The sequence below is a fragment of the Salmo salar genome, chromosome ssa17 (genome assembly GCF_905237065.1).
Source record: "Salmo salar chromosome ssa17, Ssal_v3.1, whole genome shotgun sequence".
Taxonomy (NCBI): Eukaryota; Metazoa; Chordata; class Actinopteri; order Salmoniformes; family Salmonidae; genus Salmo; species Salmo salar.
Window position 1 is genome coordinate 71970026 of NC_059458.1, and position 19120 is coordinate 71989145.

Consider the following 19120-nt stretch of genomic DNA (forward strand, 5'->3'; position numbering starts at 1 on the left):
AACTCTCCTTTATGAGTTAGTCACCTAGACCAACTCTCCTTTATGAGTTAGTCACGTAGACCAACTCTCCTTTATGAGTTAGTCACGTAGACCAACTCTCCTTTATGAGTTAGTCATCTAGACCAACTCTCCTTTATGAGTTAGTCACGTAGACCAATTCTCCTTTATGAGTTAGTCACGTAGACCAACTCTCCTTTATGAGTTAGTCACCTAGACCAACTCTCCTTTATGAGTTAGTCACGTAGACCAACTCTCCTTTATGAGTTAGTCACGTAGACCAACTCTCCTTTATGAGTTAGTCACCTAGACCAACTCTCCTTTATGAGTTAGTCACGTAGACCAACTCTCCTTTATGAGTTAGTCACCTAGACCAACTCTCCTTTATGAGTTAGTCACCTAGACCAACTCTCCTTTATGAGTTAGTCACCTAGACCAACTCTCCTTTATGAGTTAGTCACCTAGACCAACTCTCCTTTATGAGTTAGTCACGTAGACCAACTCTCCTTTATGAGTTAGTCACCTAGACCAACTCTCCTTTATGAGTTAGTCACGTAGACCAACTCTCCTTTATGAGTTAGTCACCTAGACCAACTCTCCTTTATGAGTTAGTCACCTAGACCAACTCTCCTTTATGAGTTAGTCACGTAGACCAACTCTCCTTTATGAGTTAGTCACGTAGACCAACTCTCCTTTATGAGTTAGTCACCTAGACCAACTCTCCTTTATGAGTTAGTCACGTAGACCAACTCTCCTTTATGAGTTAGTCACGTAGACCAACTCTCCTTTATGAGTTAGTCACCTAGACCAACTCTCCTTTATGAGTTAGTCACGTAGACCAACTCTCCTTTATGAGTTAGTCACCTAGACCAACTCTCCTTTATGAGTTAGTCACCTAGACCAACTCTCTTTTATGAGTTAGTCACGTAGACCAACTCTCCTTTATGAGTTAGTCACGTAGACCAACTCTCCTTTATGAGTTAGTCACGTAGACCAACTCTCCTTTATGAGTTAGTCACCTAGACCAACTCTCCTTTATGAGTTAGTCACCTAGACCAACTCTCCTTTATGAGTTAGTCACCTAGACCAACTCTCCTTTATGAGTTAGTCACGTAGACCAACTCTCCTTTATGAGTTAGTCACCTAGACCAACTCTCCTTTATGAGTTAGTCACCTAGACCAACTCTCCTTTATGAGTTAGTCACGTAGACCAACTCTCCTTTATGAGTTAGTCACCTAGACCAACTCTCCTTTATGAGTTAGTCACGTAGACCAACTCTCCTTTATGAGTTAGTCACCTAGACCAACTCTCCTTTATGAGTTAGTCACCTAGACCAACTCTCCTTTATGAGTTAGTCACGTAGACCAACTCTCCTTTATGAGTTAGTCACGTAGACCAACTCTCCTTTATGAGTTAGTCATGCTGTATGTAGACTGTTAAATGTCTCTCTCTCTCTCACTCTCACTCTCACACACACACACACACACACACTGGGTTGCACACACCTAATCCCTCATATCAGATCTGCCCGGGCATTGCCTTGGCAGCGGGCCGCGACTGGCGTGATGACCTCACCCGGCCAAAACGGGGCGAGCGCGGGGAATAGCTTAATCTAATTGGCTGGCAGCGGATCGGCATTATCGCGCGCCATTGGGAAGCTTCCTCATGACAGCCATGCTGAGTGGGTTTTTAATCAGGGCCGGTTAACAAGCCCTCTAACTAAGACCCTACACACTGCCCTGGAGATAGCACTGTACTGCTTCTGATCCAGATTAAGGCTGCGTCCCAAATGCTACTCCCTGGTCCAAAGTAGTGCACTATATATGGAATAGGGTGCAATTTGGGATGCAGTCCAGACCCTTGTGCTTTACACCAAAGTCAGATGAATTAGGAATATACTGTAGAGTTATCATAATGTGAAGGAGAGGGGGTTTCATGCTCAGTGCGTGGTGGAGACTTTAACGCACTGCATTATGGGCCTTCTGACTAATTAGGCTGCATGGAGAGACAGACAGCTGCTGGCATTAATACAGTTATCAGCAACACAGTGTCATTCAGAAAGATTTATCACACTAGCTTTTTGACTGTAGGACTAATAAGAGCAGTGCTGCTAAACACCATGATAACCAATTGGATCATGAATCTCCTCTCCCCTGTAACAGTTCCCCAGGTCGTTGCTGCAAATGACAATATGACCTGGTAAAGTAAACTCTTAGGAAGTTGGCGTCACGACGCTAATCTATCAACCTGTCTATTGTTGTTAATAATAAGTATTCCTGTTTTGTCTTTCTTTTGCCCAGATCACTCCTCTGCGGGGGCCTCGGGAAGGGGGCACCCTGGTAACCATCCGGGGGGAGAACCTGGGCCTGGACTTCAGTGAGATCCAGGGGAACGTCAGGGTGGCCGAGGTGGACTGTACCCCCGTCCGCGAGGGATACATCCCCGCAGAACAGTGAGTACACGGTCACGGTCATTCCAAATCACAGGCTGACCACAGACCCTGGTGCAAACTGTTAGACATAAGGTCATCTGAGTCATACACAGTCACTACTGAATTACAGTCACGTTCTCTCTGACCGCACCTCAACCACACCTCAACCACAGAACAACCCCTCAGGCATAGGGTCATGTGATTCAGTGAGCCTGAGAGAGTGTGACTGGGAGGTGACTAAAGCAGTAAGCAGAAACAAGGTGTGCTGTACAGTCAGCCACTAAGATACCAGAGTAAGTGGAGAGGCTTGGTGGAAGGTCAAAGTCACATCTCAAAGTTGGCATTTAGATTGTGATGTGTTTGGACAAGAGAAAGGCCACGTCAGATCATAACAGACCACCCTAATCAAGATTTCATAGACACACACACACACACACACACACACACACACACACACACACACACACACACACACACACACACACACACACACACACACACACACACACACACACACACACCTTTATCAAGTGAGCTCTCCATTGAACTCCACTAGACAGTTTGCTGCAGTGCTGTTGTGTGAGTTCATTCTGCTGTGCAGCACTGCTTTTAAACCATCCAGTAGAGAGGGGCATTATGAGAACCCACCTAATCCCAGGTTAAGACTTGAATATAATAATGTGTTATCTGGCAGGGATTTGGAGGCCCCATGCTGCCAACTCCCTGCCAAAACCTCCATTCATATTCATATGACCTTAACAAGCCTTCCTCCTCTATTCACTACCTCAGTATTCACTACCTCAGCGTTCCTATAGAGAAGGGCTGGGGAAGAAATGTGTAAGTGTGAAGAGCTAGGTTTGGTGAGAAGCCGGTTTAAACACTTTCAGCAGTTTGAGTTCATTTGATGTGTGGCACTGACCTGTCATTGTGTTAAAGGTGTGGGTTAGACTTTGTTACATTTTTCAACCAAAATGTCTATTCTGTATTAAAACCATGAGAATGAGAAAAGGAAATTAAGCACTGCTGTGTGTGTGTGTGTGTGTGTGTGTGTGTGTGTGTGTGTGTGTGTGTGTGTGTGTGTGTACGTGTGTGTGTGTGTGTGTGTACGTGTGTGTGCGTGTGTGTACGTGTGTGTGTGTGTGTGTGTGTGTGTGTGTGTGTGTGTGTGTGTGTGTGTGTGCGTGCGTGCGCGTGCGTGTCTGTACATAACTGCATTGTAGAAGCATAATGAATCATCAACACTTCCTCCTGTTTGTAGGATAGTGTGTGAGATGGCGGTGGCAACGCCGAGCCAGTTCGCCAACTACGTGGAGGTGTGTGTGGGGGGTGTGGGGGTCCGAGAGTGTCCAAAAGAGTTCAGGGCCGTATACTCCAAGTACTACTACTTCGTGGTGAGTAATGTCTGGTTGGAAGTAAGGTTTTGGTTGGAAAAAGTCATTATAGAATATAGATTATAGAATGTATGTAGTTCACTTAGTGATCTAGCAATATCTAGGCTATGTAATTCATTTAATTCTGACATTGTATTCTATGTAGACTCTGTTGTTTGTATGTCTCACTGTGTCCTAAGAGCTGTACTCATCACTTCCCTACATAGAACACTAGTGTGAGGAGACAGGCAGTTCTTAATGACTCCAGGGGGAAAATGGACCAGGAAGGGCCATGAAATCTGCTTTCTACACGCACACACACACACACACACACACACACACACACACACACACACACACACACACACACACACACACACACACACACACCCCCCGCACTCTCCCTGTGTACACACTTTATCAAACATTAAGAGCATGTCTCTCACCCACTGAAATACAGCCTAATCGTTACCAATATGTGCTTATTTTATGCAGCGATATCAATTTAACACACACACATTAAGGGGAGCTTTATTTCTTAACAGGCCCATATAACAGGATTACATCATGTTAGGTTAGATGTCGTACCATGAAAATACACTGATTATAAGATTATTATGAGATTATTATGAGATTACGACAGAGCAGATAAACTGTTGTGAGATTTACACTTCAACTCCTCCGCTTGTTCCTGTTCTGTTCTCTCACTGCGATGTGATTGGTTGACATGATTTTTATCGATGCATCTGATTGGACGATCTTTGACCTTGACATTTGATCCCTAGGTCACCAGACTGATCAGCCTGAAGCCCAGCCGAGGGCCCGTCTCCGGGGGAACCATCGTCAACATCACCGGTAGCAACCTGGACGCCGGGAGCAACGTGTCCATCATGTTCAAGGACCAGAAGTGCACCTATCACAGGTAGGCAGGTGGGAGGGGCCAATCAGATTATTGGCCAATAACATTATCTATCACAATTATCTCTGAGTCTGATCTGTTTGTCACTCAAGAGTGGACCAGGGACATTGGTTTTTGTACAGAGCGAGAGAGGGGGGGGTCACGTTTGGGCAATCAGATTATCGATCACATCTATTCACACCTATCTCTAAGTCTGATCTTCTGTCACTCAAAAGGTGATCAGCTGTGCATGTTGTCATCCCCTGGCCCTGTGGTCAAAATCCATTAAGACTTCTGAAAGACTTCCTGATCCCTAATCAATAACGTCTATAAAAATCGACGGCGCCATGAGAACCCCCAATAAAGCTAAAGGACCAGATCCCTGCTGGCTGCCTGGCAGAGAGATGTCTTGAGGAAAAAATCCCAAACATTCCTAAACTTAGAAAAGTCTCTTTGATTCTACTGTTGTTATTGTTGATTTAAAGAAGGATTCTGGGAAGTTTTCATATGAACACCTGGTGACATTTCCCCTTCATTGTTATATTCAGATGCACCGTAGTCTAGTCCATTATCATAACGTCAGCTACATTGTAGCAGGTCATAGTTGTACTTTAAGGTAGTAGTAGGGCAGACCGGTGAGACCATTGAAGTAAAATACTTCTCTCTCTCTCTCTGCCATAGGAGGGGCGGCCAGTGGATCACGTGTCGCTCCCACGCCTCGCTGCAGGGATATGGAAACGTCAGTGTGTCAGTGACGGTGGACAAGGCCCGCATCCAGAAAGACTTGAAGTTTGAGTACGTGGAGGACCCCACTATCATCAAGCTGGAACCTGAGTGGAGCATCTTCAGGTGAGACGACAGGGGAGCAGGAAATGGGACCATTCGGGCAATTTTAAAAGCCAATCATAAGTGTGCGTGTGTGACCAAGCAAGCCATGGTGGTGCCGCTCCCTCTCGCCCCTCTCTTCCACAGTGGGCACACACCTGTGACTGTGACCGGCACCAACCTGGACATCATACAGAGCCCCCTCATCAGGGCCAAGTACAACGGTCGAGAGACGGTCAACGTGAGTAGAACCCTCAACCCCTCAGCCCGGGCATGGTCAATGAGAGGTCAAAGACACCTCTAACCAACGGTCAATAGCCTCAACCCTTTACACACTCGTGGGAACTAAGGTGAAATCCCAACAGGAAACCAATGAAAATCCTCCAGATATGTTTTCTGGGACGGAGAGCGATGTATGGCCAAGGAATGCACTCATAGAACAGAGAGACAAAGAGATTGTATTACAGTAGATTCCAATAACAGAGAAAGCCCTGTTTCTCTGTATTCCTCCACCCCTGACAGAAAGACCTGTTTTCCCTGTATCTCCACCCCAGACAAAAATCCTTGTTTCCCTGTCTCCCTCCACCTCAGAAAGAGAAAACCCTGTTTCGCTGTATCCCTCCACCCCAGACAGAAAGCCCTGTCTCCCTGTATCCCTCCACCCCAGATTCTGTTTCCCTGTATCCCTCCACCCCAGACAAAATCCTTGATCCCTTTATCCCTCCACCCCAGAAAAAGATATCCCTGTTTCCCTGTATTCCTCCACCCCATAAAGAAAATCTGTTTCCTGTATCCCTCCACCCCAGAAAGAACATCTGTTTCCCTGTATCCCTCCACCCCAGACAGAAACCCTGTTTCCTGTATCTCTCCATCCCAGACAGAAAGCCTTGTTTCCCTGTATTCCTCCACCAAGACAGAAACCCCAGTTTCCCTGGTTCTCTCCACCCTAGACAGAAAGCCTTGTTTTCCTGTATCCCTCCACCCCGACAGAAAAAAAAGATAATGAGTTTCAACGCGAGGTGAACCACACATAAACCAAACTATCAGATTCCCCCTGGAACCACCGTACCCATGGGAGTCCCCTAACCAGCCCTGAGATCTGATCTGAGGTCTGATTGAAAGGCATGGGGAGAGACAAAAGGCAGTAATGCTATCTTCCTGGTCCATCGAAGAGACCGCCACCGTTCTGCAGCTGTGCTCCAATAGAATAAGCTTAGGGAGCCATTGTTGCTCCAAGTACAGATGGCCGCACTTCAAAAGCCCCCTTGAATCAAAACCCGGTATATTCGCCAAGTTAATTTGCCACGTCCCAGTTTCTCATTTTCGGCTATGATCTTTGCAATCATTTTGATACTGCCTGGGTGATATTTATATATAACCATGTTTGTTTTGAAAATGCTTGTCCGCTTCCCCACTATCTGGCCAATTCACTCTCACACACAAACACACAGCTTTCTCTGCAGTTATAGACGTGTGACGCAGGCGCCGACACCGGGTCAGCTGCACCCACCAGGATTTGTCTGTTTTGATGTACTGCCGTTGTGAGGAACCAATTAAAATGACAGGTTTTGCTCAGAGGGGGATTTGTTTGCGTGGCGGACCATGTAGCAGAGGTTACAGTGGAGATGTGAAATGCCTCAGAGAGATTCTCCAGGTGGGAAAGTTTTGCTAGAGGCCCTCATCGTGTGTTCTGCCACCTATCACACTGTTGATTTTCTCCAAGTCGTAACAAGAGACAGAATATTAAAGAGAGAGAGATATAGTGGCCCAGAGAGAGAGCTAGAGAGAGAGAGATACAGAGAGAGAGAGAGATACAGAGAGAGAGAGAGATACAGAGAGAGAGAGTGAGAGCCAGAGAAAGCGATAGCGAGAGAAATACAGAGAGAAAGAGAGATACTGAGAGTTAGTGAGCCAGAGAGAGAGATACACACAGAGAGAGAGATACAGAGAGAGTTAGTTAGTGAGCCAGAGAGAGAGATACAGAGAGAGAGATACACAGAGAGAGAGATACAGAGAGAGTTAGTTAGTGAGCTAGAGAGAGAGATACAGAGAGAGATACAGTGCCTTGCAAAAGTATTCATCCCCTTTGAGTTTTTCCTATTTTGTTGCATTACCACCTGTAATTTAAATTGCTTTTTATTTGGATTTCATGTAATGGACATATACAAAATAGTCAAAATTGGTGAAGTGAAATGACAAAAATAACTTGTTTCAAAAAATTCTAAAATATAAAACGGAAAAGTGGTGCGTGCATATGTATTCACCCCCTTTGCAATGAAGCCCCTAAATAAGATCTGGTGCAACCAATTACCTTCAGAAGTCACTTAATTAGTTAAATAAAGTCCACCTGTGTCAATCTAAGTGTCACATGATCTGTCACATGATCTCAATATATACTGCTCAAAAAAATAAAGGGAACACTTATACAACACATCCTAGATCTGAATGAAAGAAATAATCTTATTAAATACTTTTTTCTTTCCATAGTTGAATGTGCTGACAACAAAATCACACAAAAATAATCAATGGAAATCCAATTTATCAACCCATGGAGGTCTGGATTTGGAGTCACACTCAAAATTAAAGTGGAAAATCACACTACAGGCTGATCCAACTTTGATGTAATGTCCTTAAAACAAATCAAAATGAGGCTCAGTAGTGTGTGTGGCCTCCACGTGCCTGTATGACCTCCCTACAACGCCAGGGCATGCTCCTGATGAGGTGGCGGATGGTCTCCTGGGGGATCTCCTCCTAGACCTGGACTAAAGGATCCGCCAACTTCTGGACAGTCTGTGGTGCAACGTGCCGTTGGTGGATGGAGCAAGACATGATGTCCCAGATGTGCTCAATTAGATTCAGGTCTGGGGAACGGGCGGGCCAGTCCATAGCATCAATGCCTTCCTCTTGCAGGAACTGCTGACACACTCCAGCCACATGAGTTCTAGCATTGTCTTGCATTAGGAGGAACCCAGGGCCAACCGCACCAGCATATGGTCTCACAAGGGGTCTGAGGATCTCATCTCGGTACCTAATGGCAGTCAGGCTACCTCTGGCGAGCACATGGAGGGCTGTGCGGCCCCCCAAAGAAATGCCACCCCACACCATGACTGACCCACCGCCAAACCGGTCATGCTGGAGGATGTTGCAGGCAGCAGAACGTTCTCCACGGCGTCTCCAGACTCTGTCACGTCTGTCACATGTGCTCAGTGTGAACCTGCTTTCATCTGTGTAGAGCACAGGGCGCCAGTGGCGAATTTGCCAATCTTGGTGTTCTCTGGCAAATGCCAAACGTCCTGCACGGTGTTGGGCTGTAAGCATAACCCCCACCTGTGGATGTCGGGCCCTCATACCACCCTCATGGAGTCTGTTTCTGACCGTTTGAGCAGACACATGCACATTTGTGGCCTGCTGGAGGTCATTTTGCAGGGCTCTGGCAGTGCTTCTCCTGCTCCTCCTTGCACAAAGGCGGAGGTAGCGGTCCTGCTGCTGGGTTGTTGCCCTCCTACGGCCTCCTCCACGTCTCCTGATGTACTGGCCTGTCTCCTGGTAGCGCCTCCATGCTCTGGACACTACGCTGACAGACACAGCAAACCTTCTTGCTACAGCTCGCATTGATGTGCCATCCTGGATGAGCTGCACTACCTGAGCCACTTGTGTGGGTTGTGGACTCCGTCTCATGCTACCACTAGAGTGAAAGCACCGCCAGCATTCAAAAGTGACCAAAACATCAGCCAGGAAGCACTGAAACTGAGAAGTGGTCTGTGGTCCCCACCTGCAGAACCACTCCTTTATTGGGGGTGTCTTGCTTATTGCCTATAATTTCCACCTGTTGTCTATTCCATTTGCACAACAGCATGTGAAATTTATTGTCAATCAGTGTTGCTTCCTAAGTGGACAGTTTGATTTCACAGAAGTGTGATTGACTTGGAGTTACATTGTGTTGTTTAAGTGTTCCCTTTATTTTTTTGAGCAGTGTATATACACCTGTTCTGATAGGCCCCAGAGTCTGCAACACCACTAAGCAAGCAGATGAGACTAAAAGTGAGCTTTTTGACCATCAAGGAAAAGGCTATGTCTGGCGCAAACCCAACACCTCTCATAACCCCGAGAACACCATCCCCCCAGTGAAGCATGGTGGTGGCAGCATCATACTGTGGGGATGTTTTTCATCGGCAGGGACACGGAAACTGGTCAGAATTGAAGGAATGATGGATGGTGCTAAATACAGGGAAATTCTGGAGGGAAACCTGTTTCAGTCTTCCAAAGATTTGAGACTGGGATGGAGGTTCATCTTCCAGCAGGACAATGACCCTAAGCATACTGCTAAAGCAACGCTCGAGTGGTTTAAGGGGAAACATTTAAATGTCTTGGAATGGCCTAGTCAAAGCCCAGACCTTAATCCAATTGAGAATCTGTGGTATAACTTAAAGATTGCTGTACACCAGCAGAACCCATCCAACTTGAAGGAGCTGGAGCAGTTTTGCCTTGAAGAATGGGCAAAAATCCCAGTGGCTAGATGTGCCAAGCTAGAGACATACCCCAAGAGACTTGCAGCTGTAATTGCTGCAAAAGGTGGCTCTACAAAGTATTTACTTTTGGGGGGGGGCGAATAGTTATGCACGCTCAAGTTTTCAGTTTATTTGTCTTATTTGTAGTTTGTTTCACAATAAAAAATATTTTACACCTTCGAAGTGGTAGGCATGTTGATACAAACCCCCCAAAAAACTATTTTAATTCCAGGTTGTAAGGCAACAGAATAGGAAAAATGCCAAGGGGGTTGAATACTTTCGCAAACCACTGTATATAGAGAGAGAGATACAGAGAGAGAGAGATCTAATGATGCAGAGAGAGTTAGTGAGCCAGAGAGAGAGAGAGTTAGTGAGCCAGAGAGAGATGCCGAGAGAGAGATACAAAGAGAGATACAGAGAGAGAGATACAGCCAGAGAGAGAGTTAGTGAGCCAGAGAGAGAGATGCAGAGATAGTTAGTGAGCCAGAGAGAGAGATGCAGAGAGAGTTAGTGAGCCAGAGAGAGAGATGCAATCACAGCAGCAAGATTTGTGACCTGTTGCCACAAGAAAAGGGCAACCAGTGAAGAACAAACACCATTGTAAATACAACCCATATTTATGTTTATTTATTTTCCCTTTTGTACTTTAACTATTTGCACATCATTACAGCACTGTATATAGACGTAATATAACATTTTACATGTTTTTATTCTTTTGGAACTTTTGTGAGTAATGTTTACTGTTAATTATTTATTTCACTTTTGTTTATTATCTACTTCACTTGCTTTGGCAATGTTAACATATGTTTCCCATGGCAATAAAGCCCTTAAATTGAATTGAATTGATACAGAGAGAGAGGGATACAGGGAGAGAGTTAGTGAACCAGAGAGAGAGAGAGAGATACAGAGAGAGCTGAAAGCGAGAGAGAGCTGAAAGAGAGAGAGAGAGATGAGCCTGTTTCTAGGGAAATGAAGGTGAACTTAGGCTAGTTATCTCTCAGTGAGTCTGCACCATCACACCAGAACAGATCAAAGACCCATTGTGCCGAGGAAAGAGACACCGCTCCAACTGTTCCACTGATTTAGGCCTCCTTTGAGTGAACACTCAGATGTGTCTGCACTCAGTAGGTGGCGGCCACGTTGAATGGATTAGATGCCATCTCTTCCAGGGCTCTGACTGAAATGTAAACCTGTGATATGAAAGGGACCATAATGACTGCAGACTGACTGCAGACCTGTAGTGGCTGGCCTCGGGAGGTCTGTCTACAAGGGCCTGTTAGGTAGAGTTGTTTCACACCGACTTCTATGTACTGAGAAGTGAATGCAGTGAAGCCCAAAACATGTATTTGAAACAGGAGGTTAGTTGCACCTTAATTGGGGAGAACGGGCCTTTGGTAATGACTGGAGCGGAATCAGTGGACTGGTATCAAATGCCATTCCATTAGCTCTGTTGGCCATTATTATGAGACGTTCTCCCCTCAGCAGCCTCCTGTGATATTTAGTACATAGTAAAACATGGCTCTGGTGTAGCCTAGCTAGGAACAGTACTGAATATGAGTTGTGAAGCATGCTGAGAACATACATAGATACAATCACACATTCGGCTAATGCATTTAAGAGTTTTTTTCAATTGAATGCAAATAACCTTTTTGATGCCATCCCCAATGACATTACCACGCCTCTGACCATGTATCAGTACTAACATAACGCCTCTGACCATGTATCAGAACTAACATAACTCTATTACTGACCATGTATCAGTACTAACATAACTCTATTACTGACCATGTATCAGTACTAACATAACTATATTACTGACCATGTATCAGTACTAACATAACTCTATTACTGACCATGTATCAGTACTAACATAACTCTATTACTGACCATGTATCAGTACTAACATAACTCTATTACTGACCATGTATCAGTACTAACATAACTCTATTACTGACCATGTATCAGTACTAACATAACTCTATTACTGACCATGTATCAGTACTAACATAACTCTATTACTGACCATGTATCAGTACTAACATAACTCATTACTGACCATGTATCAGTACTAACATAACTATATTACTGACCATGTATCAGTACTAACATAACTCTATACTGACCATGTATCAGTACTAACATAACTCTATTACTGGCCATGTATCAGTACTAACATAACTCTATTACTGACCATGTATCAGTACTAACATAACTCTATTACTGACCATGTATCAGTACTAACATAACTCTATTACTGACCATGTATCAGTACTAACATAACTCTATTACTGACCATGTATCAGTACTAACATAACTCTATTACTGACCATGTATCAGTACTAACATAACTCTATTACTGACCATGTATCAGTACTAACATAACTCTATTACTGACCATGTATCAGTACTAACATAACTCTATTACTGACCATGTATCAGTACTAACATAACTCTATTACTGACCATGTATCAGTACTAACATAACTCTATTACTGACCATGTATCAGTACTAACATAACTCTATTACTGACCATGTATCAGTACTAACATAACTCTATTACTGACCATGTATCAGTACTAACATAACTCTATTACTGACCATGTATCAGTACTAACATAACTCTATTACTGGCCATGTATCAGTACTAACATAACTCTATTACTGACCATGTATCAGTACTAACATAACTCTATTACTGACCATGTATCAGTACTAACATAACTCTATTACTGACCATGTATCAGTACTAACATAACTCTATTACTGACCATGTATCAGTACTAACATAACTCTATTACTGACCATGTATCAGTACTAACATAACTCTATTACTGACCATGTATCAGTACTAACATAACTCTATTACTGACCATGTATCAGTACTAACATAACTCTATTACTGACCATGTATCAGTACTAACATAACTCTATTACTGACCATGTATCAGTACTAACATAACTCTATTACTGACCATGTATCAGTACTAACATAACTCTATTACTGACCATGTATCAGTACTAACATAACTCTATTACTGACCATGTATCAGTACTAACATAACTCTATTACTGACCATGTATCAGTACTAACATAACTCTATTACTGACCATGTATCAGTACTAACATAACTCTATTACTGACCATGTATCAGTACTAACATAACTCTATTACTGACCATGTATCAGTACTAACATAACTCTATTACTGACCATGTATCAGTACTAACATAACTCTATTACTGACCATGTATCAGTACTAACATAACTCTATTACTGACCATGTATCAGTACTAACATAACTCTATTACTGACCATGTATCAGTACTAACATAACTCTATTACTGACCATGTATCAGTACTAACATAACTCTATTACTGACCATGTATCAGTACTAACATAACTCTATTACTGACCATGTATCAGTACTAACATAACTCTATTACTGACCATGTATCAGTACTAACATAACTCTATTACTGACCATGTATCAGTACTAACATAACTCTATTACTGACCATGTATCAGTACTAACATAACTCTATTACTGACCATGTATCAGTACTAACATAACTCTATTACTGACCATGTATCAGTACTAACATAACTCTATTACTGACCATGTATCAGTACTAACATAACTCTATTACTGACCATGTATCAGTACTAACATAACTCTATTACTGACCATGTATCAGTACTAACATAACTCTATTACTGACCATGTATCAGTACTAACATAACTCTATTACTGACCATGTATCAGTACTAACATAACTCTATTACTGACCATGTATCAGTACTAACATAACTCTATTACTGACCATGTATCAGTACTAACATAACTCTATTACTGACCATGTATCAGTACTAACATAACTCTATTACTGACCATGTATCAGTACTAACATAACTCTATTACTGACCATGTATCAGTACTAACATAACTCTATTACTGACCATGTATCAGTACTAACATAACTCTATTACTGACCATGTATCAGTACTAACATAACTCTATTACTGACCATGTATCAGTACTAACATAACTCTATTACTGACCATGTATCAGTACTAACATAACTCTATTACTGACCATGTATCAGTACTAACATAACTCTATTACTGACCATGTATCAGTACTAACATAACTCTATTACTGACCATGTATCAGTACTAACATAACTCTATTACTGACCATGTATCAGTACTAACATAACTCTATTACTGACCATGTATCAGTACTAACATAACTCTATTACTGACCATGTATCAGTACTAACATAACTCTATTACTGACCATGTATCAGTACTAACATAACTCTATTACTGACCATGTATCAGTACTAACATAACTCTATTACTGACCATGTATCAGTACTAACATAACTCTATTACTGACCATGTATCAGTACTAACATAACTCTATTACTGACCATGTATCAGTACTAACATAACTCTATTACTGACCATGTATCAGTACTAACATAACTCTATTACTGACCATGTATCAGTACTAACATAACTCTATTACTGACCATGTATCAGTACTAACATAACTCTATTACTGACCATGTATCAGTACTAACATAACTCTATTACTGACCATGTATCAGTACTAACATAACTCTATTACTGACCATGTATCAGTACTAACATAACTCTATTACTGACCATGTATCAGTACTAACATAACTCTATTACTGACCATGTATCAGTACTAACATAACTCTATTACTGACCATGTATCAGTACTAACATAACTCTATTACTGACCATGTATCAGTACTAACATAACTCTATTACTGACCATGTATCAGTACTAACATAACTCTATTACTGACCATGTATCAGTACTAACATAACTCTATTACTGACCATGTATCAGTACTAACATAACTCTATTACTGACCATGTATCAGTACTAACATAACTCTATTACTGACCATGTATCAGTACTAACATAACTCTATTACTGACCATGTATCAGTACTAACATAACTCTATTACTGACCATGTATCAGTACTAACATAACTCTATTACTGACCATGTATCAGTACTAACATAACTCTATTACTGACCATGTATCAGTACTAACATAACTCTATTACTGACCATGTATCAGTACTAACATAACTCTATTACTGACCATGTATCAGTACTAACATAACTCTATTACTGACCATGTATCAGTACTAACATAACTCTATTACTGACCATGTATCAGTACTAACATAACTCTATTACTGACCATGTATCAGTACTAACATAACTCTATTACTGACCATGTATCAGTACTAACATAACTCTATTACTGACCATGTATCAGTACTAACATAACTCTATTACTGACCATGTATCAGTACTAACATAACTCTATTACTGACCATGTATCAGTACTAACATAACTCTATTACTGACCATGTATCAGTACTAACATAACTCTATTACTGACCATGTATCAGTACTAACATAACTCTATTACTGACCATGTATCAGTACTAACATAACTCTATTACTGACCATGTATCAGTACTAACATAACTCTATTACTGACCATGTATCAGTACTAACATAACTCTATTACTGACCATGTATCAGTACTAACATAACTCTATTACTGACCATGTATCAGTACTAACATAACTCTATTACTGACCATGTATCAGTACTAACATAACTCTATTACTGACCATGTATCAGTACTAACATAACTCTATTACTGACCATGTATCAGTACTAACATAACTCTATTACTGACCATGTATCAGTACTAACATAACTCTATTACTGACCATGTATCAGTACTAACATAACTCTATTACTGACCATGTATCAGTACTAACATAACTCTATTACTGACCATGTATCAGTACTAACATAACTCTATTACTGACCATGTATCAGTACTAACATAACTCTATTACTGACCATGTATCAGTACTAACATAACTCTATTACTGACCATGTATCAGTACTAACATAACTCTATTACTGACCATGTATCAGTACTAACATAACTCTATTACTGACCATGTATCAGTACTAACATAACTCTATTACTGACCATGTATCAGTACTAACATAACTCTATTACTGACCATGTATCAGTACTAACATAACTCTATTACTGACCATGTATCAGTACTAACATAACTCTATTACTGACCATGTATCAGTACTAACATAACTCTATTACTGACCATGTATCAGTACTAACATAACTCTATTACTGACCATGTATCAGTACTAACATAACTCTATTACTGACCATGTATCAGTACTAACATAACTCTATTACTGACCATGTATCAGTACTAACATAACTCTATTACTGACCATGTATCAGTACTAACATAACTCTATTACTGACCATGTATCAGTACTAACATAACTCTATTACTGACCATGTATCAGTACTAACATAACTCTATTACTGACCATGTATCAGTACTAACATAACTCTATTACTGACCATGTATCAGTACTAACATAACTCTATTACTGACCATGTATCAGTACTAACATAACTCTATTACTGACCATGTATCAGTACTAACATAACTCTATTACTGACCATGTATCAGTACTAACATAACTCTATTACTGACCATGTATCAGTACTAACATAACTCTATTACTGACCATGTATCAGTACTAACATAACTCTATTACTGACCATGTATCAGTACTAACATAACTCTATTACTGACCATGTATCAGTACTAACATAACTCTATTACTGACCATGTATCAGTACTAACATAACTCTATTACTGACCATGTATCAGTACTAACATAACTCTATTACTGACCATGTATCAGTACTAACATAACTCTATTACTGACCATGTATCAGTACTAACATAACTCTATTACTGACCATGTATCAGTACTAACATAACTCTATTACTGACCATGTATCAGTACTAACATAACTCTATTACTGACCATGTATCAGTACTAACATAACTCTATTACTGACCATGTATCAGTACTAACATAACTCTATTACTGACCATGTATCAGTACTAACATAACTCTATTACTGACCATGTATCAGTACTAACATAACTCTATTACTGACCATGTATCAGTACTAACATAACTCTATTACTGACCATGTATCAGTACTAACATAACTCTATTACTGACCATGTATCAGTACTAACATAACTCTATTACTGACCATGTATCAGTACTAACATAACTCTATTACTGACCATGTATCAGTACTAACATAACTCTATTACTGACCATGTATCAGTACTAACATAACTCTATTACTGACCATGTATCAGTACTAACATAACTCTATTACTGACCATGTATCAGTACTAACATAACTCTATTACTGACCATGTATCAGTACTAACATAACTCTATTACTGACCATGTATCAGTACTAACATAACTCTATTACTGACCATGTATCAGTACTAACATAACTCTATTACTGACCATGTATCAGTACTAACATAACTCTATTACTGACCATGTATCAGTACTAACATAACTCTATTACTGACCATGTATCAGTACTAACATAACTCTATTACTGACCATGTATCAGTACTAACATAACTCTATTACTGACCATGTATCAGTACTAACATAACTCTATTACTGACCATGTATCAGTACTAACATAACTCTATTACTGACCATGTATCAGTACTAACATAACTCTATTACTGACCATGTATCAGTACTAACATAACTCTATTACTGACCATGTATCAGTACTAACATAACTCTATTACTGACCATGTATCAGTACTAACATAACTCTATTACTGACCATGTATCAGTACTAACATAACTCTATTACTGACCATGTATCAGTACTAACATAACTCTATTACTGACCATGTATCAGTACTAACATAACTCTATTACTGACCATGTATCAGTACTAACATAACTCTATTACTGACCATGTATCAACACTAACATAACTCTATTACTGACCATGTATCAGTACTAACATAACTCTATTACTGACCATGTATCAGTACTAACATAACTCTATTACTGACCATGTATCAGTACTAACATAACTCTATTACTGACCATGTATCAGTACTAACATAACTCTATTACTGACCATGTATCAGTACTAACATAACTCTATTACTGACCATGTATCAGTACTAACATAACTCTATTACTGACCATGTATCAGTACTAACATAACTCTATTACTGACCATGTATCAGTACTAACATAACTCTATTACTGACCATGTATCAGTACTAACATAACTCTATTACTGACCATGTATCAGTACTAACATAACTCTATTACTGACCATGTATCAGTACTAACATAACTCTATTACTGACCATGTATCAGTACTAACATAACTCTATTACTGACCATGTATCAGTACTAACATAACTCTATTACTGACCATGTATCAGTACTAACATAACTCTATTACTGACCATGTATCAGTACTAACATAACTCTATTACTGACCATGTATCAGTACTAACATAACTCTATTACTGACCATGTATCAGTACTAACATAACTCTATTACTGACCATGTATCAGTACTAACATAACTCTATTACTGACCATGTATCAGTACTAACATAACTCTATTACTGACCATGTATCAGTACTAACATAACTCTATTACTGACCATGTATCAGTACTAACATAACTCTATTACTGACCATGTATCAGTACTAACATAACTCTATTACTGACCATGTATCAGTACTAACATAACTCTATTACTGACCATGTATCAGTACTAACATAACTCTATTACTGACCATGTATCAGTACTAACATAACTCTATTACTGACCATGTATCAGTACTAACATAACTCTATTACTGACCATGTATCAGTACTAACATAACTCTATTACTGACCATGTATCAGTACTAACATAACTCTATTACTGACCATGTATCAGTACTAACATAACTCTATTACTGACCATGTATCAGTACTAACATAACTCTATTACTGACCATGTATCAGTACTAACATAACTCTATTACTGACCATGTATCAGTACTAACATAACTCTATTACTGACCATGTATCAGTACTAACATAACTCTATTACT

At 40.5% G+C, this 19120-nt stretch overlaps 1 protein-coding gene across 2 annotated transcripts in view; it reads left to right on the forward strand.

The window, feature by feature from the left end:
• The window catches only part of LOC106576477 (plexin-A4), a 643097-nt gene that overhangs the window by 530062 nt on the left and 93915 nt on the right, over window positions 1–19120 (forward strand). For both annotated transcript variants that reach the window (XM_045700071.1, XM_045700072.1), the window contains exons 13-17: window positions 2299–2450; window positions 3688–3820; window positions 4585–4721; window positions 5379–5546; window positions 5670–5763. In XM_045700071.1, the coding sequence (XP_045556027.1) occupies window positions 2299–2450; window positions 3688–3820; window positions 4585–4721; window positions 5379–5546; window positions 5670–5763 (684 nt within the window). The remainder of the gene's footprint in view (window positions 1–2298; window positions 2451–3687; window positions 3821–4584; window positions 4722–5378; window positions 5547–5669; window positions 5764–19120) is intronic.